The 3,696-nt window shown below is 54.1% G+C and overlaps 1 protein-coding gene across 1 annotated transcript; it reads left to right on the top strand.

The window, feature by feature from the left end:
- Positions 1–3: 3 nt before the first annotated feature.
- LOC112125036 (oocyte zinc finger protein XlCOF15-like) lies at positions 4–2,378 on the top strand (the record flags this gene model as incomplete). The annotated part of the gene is made up of 1 exon (XM_024223496.2): positions 4–2,378. A coding segment is annotated over one exon (642 nt), but the record flags the coding sequence as incomplete, so codon positions are not given.
- Between the last annotated feature and the right edge of the window lie 1,318 nt (positions 2,379–3,696).

Genomic DNA, 3,696 nt, shown 5'->3' on the forward strand with positions numbered 1-3,696 from the left:
AACCTCATCACTCACCTGCGGGTGCACACGGGTGAGAAGCCCTTCACTTGCACCGAGTGCGGCAAGAGCTTCAGCCAGAAGGGCGACCTGATGCGACACCAGCGCATTCACACGGGCGAGAAGCCCTTCGAATGCAACGTGTGCGGGAAGAGCTTCTGCTCCAAGCAGACCTTCATCCTGCACCAGCGCATCCACACCGGCGAGAAGCCCTTCACCTGCACCGAGTGCGGCAAGAGCTTCAACCGCAAGGGCACCCTCATCACCCACCAGCGCATCCACACCGGGGAGCGCCCCTTCGTCTGCGCCGAGTGCGGCAAGACCTTCAACCTGAAGACCACACTGATGAAGCACAAGCGGATCCACACGGGGGAGCGGCCCTTCACCTGCGTGGAGTGCGGCAAGAGCTTCAAGTACAAGGGCAACCTGCGGACACATCACCTCACCCACACGGTGGAGCGGGTCTACCCCTGCACCGAGTGCGGGAAGATCTTCAGCCACAAGAAGGAGCTGACGGTGCACCAGGCCGTCCACACGGAGGAGAGACTCTTGTCCTGCTACGGAGACGGGGAGTCGTTCAACCCCTTCCTCCAGATGCACCCGCTCCTACTGTCTGTGCCCCAAGCCAAGTGCCTCTGGAAGCCGTAACGCCCTGTACCTAAGGCGGGAGTTACAGAAATGCTACGTCCCCTGAGCAGGAGCAGAGGAGGAACAATGCTGTAATTTAGGATTTGGACATGCAGTGGTGCTGTACAGTGTGCTGATGAAATAACCGGCTCCCTGCCACAGGGAGCAACCAGGCTGAAGGCCTGCGCTGACGAACCAACCGTGCATCCCTAAGGAAAACCCACTGCACATTCCCCACACAACGCAGCTCCAATTCAAATGCAAACGCAGGCTCGAGTCGTGCCCTGAAGGATGCCAAAGGTGTTGTACTAATTCCATTTGCTGGGTGGGAAATACCCCCAGAGGTGCTAGAGAGAACGTCTGACACGGGGGATGGGAGATTTCTGGGAAGGGACCTGTGGTTTATGGAGCAGCGCTTGGAAATGACACGGCCTGGGTTAACCGATGTGGGATCTTCATCTTACTACTGAGAGGAGAGGTCGGTGCTGGCAGGACTCTCCAGCCCGGTTCCTGTGTGGAGCAAACATAGCAGCGTTGTTCTGGCGAAGGCCAGTGATTTCTCAGGGTGGGAGGTGCTGTGCTGTGTGGTGTTGTTAGGTCAGGCCCAGTGGGTACTTGGGGGGTGGGCGAGGCTTTGCTACTGCGCTGTAGTTATGGCTTATGCCAGCAGCTCCTCAGTGGAACTACTGGACAGACCTGACGGACGGCGCCTGTTCCAGCCGGGCCGGTGACAGTCTGGGAAATGAAAGAAAATCTCAATTGAGTGTGGACTTGAGAACTCCAGGTGCAAGGCCCTGGAGCAATAATTACTGTAGTGCTGTTTACTCTCTCTTCTCTTACTGACTCTATTTACCCACCAGGAGTGTGCACTGGGCTTCGCAACCGAGTACGGCCTGATCCCTGACCTGAGAGGTGACCATCTCACGGAGACCACCTAGCGATCTTACAGCGAATCACAGAGTCGTAGGGTGGGAGGGACCTCGAGAGGTCATCTAGTCCAGTCCCCTGCACTCACGGCAGGACTAAGTATTATCTAGACCATCCCTGACAGGGGTTTGTCCAACCTGTGCTTAAAACCCTCCAGTGCCGGAGAATAGTTACAGCTGGAAAAGACGTATTGGTCATTTTGCCCATTCCTAGCCAATGCAGGGTCAGTCTCTACTCTATATGTTCTAGGAATATGTCCAGCCTACTGTTAAACGTCTCCAGTGATGGGTCTTCCCTCGCTCCCTTGTGAGGTCTGTGCATACTCCAATAGACACTAACTACTTCTCATCTTGTATAAAAGGACTTGGGTTTAGTTGCTAGTTTGTAGTTAGGAAAAGGGTCATTTTAAAGTTAAAATTTGTCGTTCTCCGTGTGGCTATCCTAGAATCCTAGTCGTTAGATTTGGAAAAGAACTAATAAGTCTTCTAATAAAATCTAGTACTTCTCCCCGCCAGTGCACGTCTGTTCCCTCCAGTGCTCTGTCCGTGTCCCAAACTCTGGGGTGTCACCGCTCTGGGGAGAGGGTTCCACAGCCTGAAACATCTCTCGGGTGGGAAGTTTTTTCTGACATTCAGCTTTAAGCCTTGATTTCGTCCAGTTATCCCCACCTTGCACTACTGTAAAACTGTCTCTCCCGTGGGCCGCCCCATGTTTCCCCCGGCTTGTTATCGGGTCCCGTCAGGTCACTGCTCAGCGAAGCTGGACGTACTTGTCTCTTTTGCTTATTCCTCACCAATCAGTCCCTCGTGCCCCCAGATCACTTTGTGGCTCTTCTCTGAATGGGTATCGGTATTTTTCCAGCTCTCCTGAGGAGTCCCGAACAGCCCGCCGTCTCCAGTGGGTTATCCCAAGGCAGAGAGCTGGGTGCTGTCACCCCTTTGCCCGCTGCACAAAGCCTCTGTGTCTTGGCCTTTTTAGCTGCCATGTTGGACTGGAAGCTCCTGGCTAATGTGCTTCCCCCAGGTCCCTATCAGTGTTTCCTGCTTCCTGGATTCTTTCCTTCCCACTGACTCTCTGCAGGGCAGATGCTGCTTCCCTAATAACAGGCTCTTACTGCCTCTGCTAGGTGGTTCGTGAAGAAATGGCGTAAATCTGGAGCTCCCAGTAACACAGACTTGGCACCCGCGGAGCACTTGCTCCCAGCTCCGTACTTTGGCCTGTTGTTAGAACTCTTGGCGAACACTTCTTCAGCCAGCGTTCAGGCCGTGGGATGGTCTCTGCTGACGCTGGGTCGGCCGGGACAATACGTTTTGATGAGATGCTCTGTCAAGTGCTTTACTCACAACCAAGTGTGTCTTCTCTAGCACTTTCCCTCCACCTGCTGATTTTGTCAGAAAAAGCGATCCGCGCACTGCCTGCTGATGCCGCCTCCCCGCCCCAGACGCCTTCTGGGGGCGGGAACTAAGACACCCTGGCTCTCCCGGCTCCAGCCTGTGCTGCTCTCTTCCCACCGTGGCTGAGACGTGCTCTGGGCTGGGGTGCTTGAGAAAACGGACCGTCCGTAGGGTGGGTCAGCCAGAGGTTACGGATGAATAACTGACCGAGAACCACAAGTAGGAGGGGATGGGATGTGGAGAGAGTCCCATGTTGGGTCTACTCTTCCCCCACCCCCAAATCCCTCTGTTAAAGGAGCCCAGGAGGCAGGCGTTATGTGAATCATAGAATATCAGGGTTGGAAGGGACCTCAGGAGGTCATCTAGTCCAACCCCCTGCTCAAAGCAGGACCAATTCCCAACTAAATCATCCCAGCCAGGGCTTTGTCAAGCCTGACCTTAAAAACCTCTAAGGATGGAGATTCCACCACCTCCCTAGGTAACCCATTCCAGTGCTTCACCACCCTCCTAGTGAAAAAGTTTTTCCTAAAATCCAACCTAAACCTCCCCAACTGCAACTTGAGACCATTGCTCCTTGTTCTGTCATCAGGTACCACTTAGAACAGCCGAGTTCCATCCTCTTTGGAACCCCCTTTCAGGTAGTTGAAAGCAGCTATCAAATCCTCCCTCATTCTTCTCTTCTGCAGACTAAATAACCCCAGTTCCCTCAGCCTCTCCTCATAAGTCATGTGCTCCAGCCCCCTAATCATTT

This window comes from Terrapene carolina, unplaced genomic scaffold, assembly GCF_002925995.2.
Source record: "Terrapene carolina triunguis isolate 2854851 unplaced genomic scaffold, T_m_triunguis-2.0 Scaffold51045, whole genome shotgun sequence".
Classification (NCBI taxonomy): Eukaryota; Metazoa; Chordata; order Testudines; family Emydidae; genus Terrapene; species Terrapene triunguis.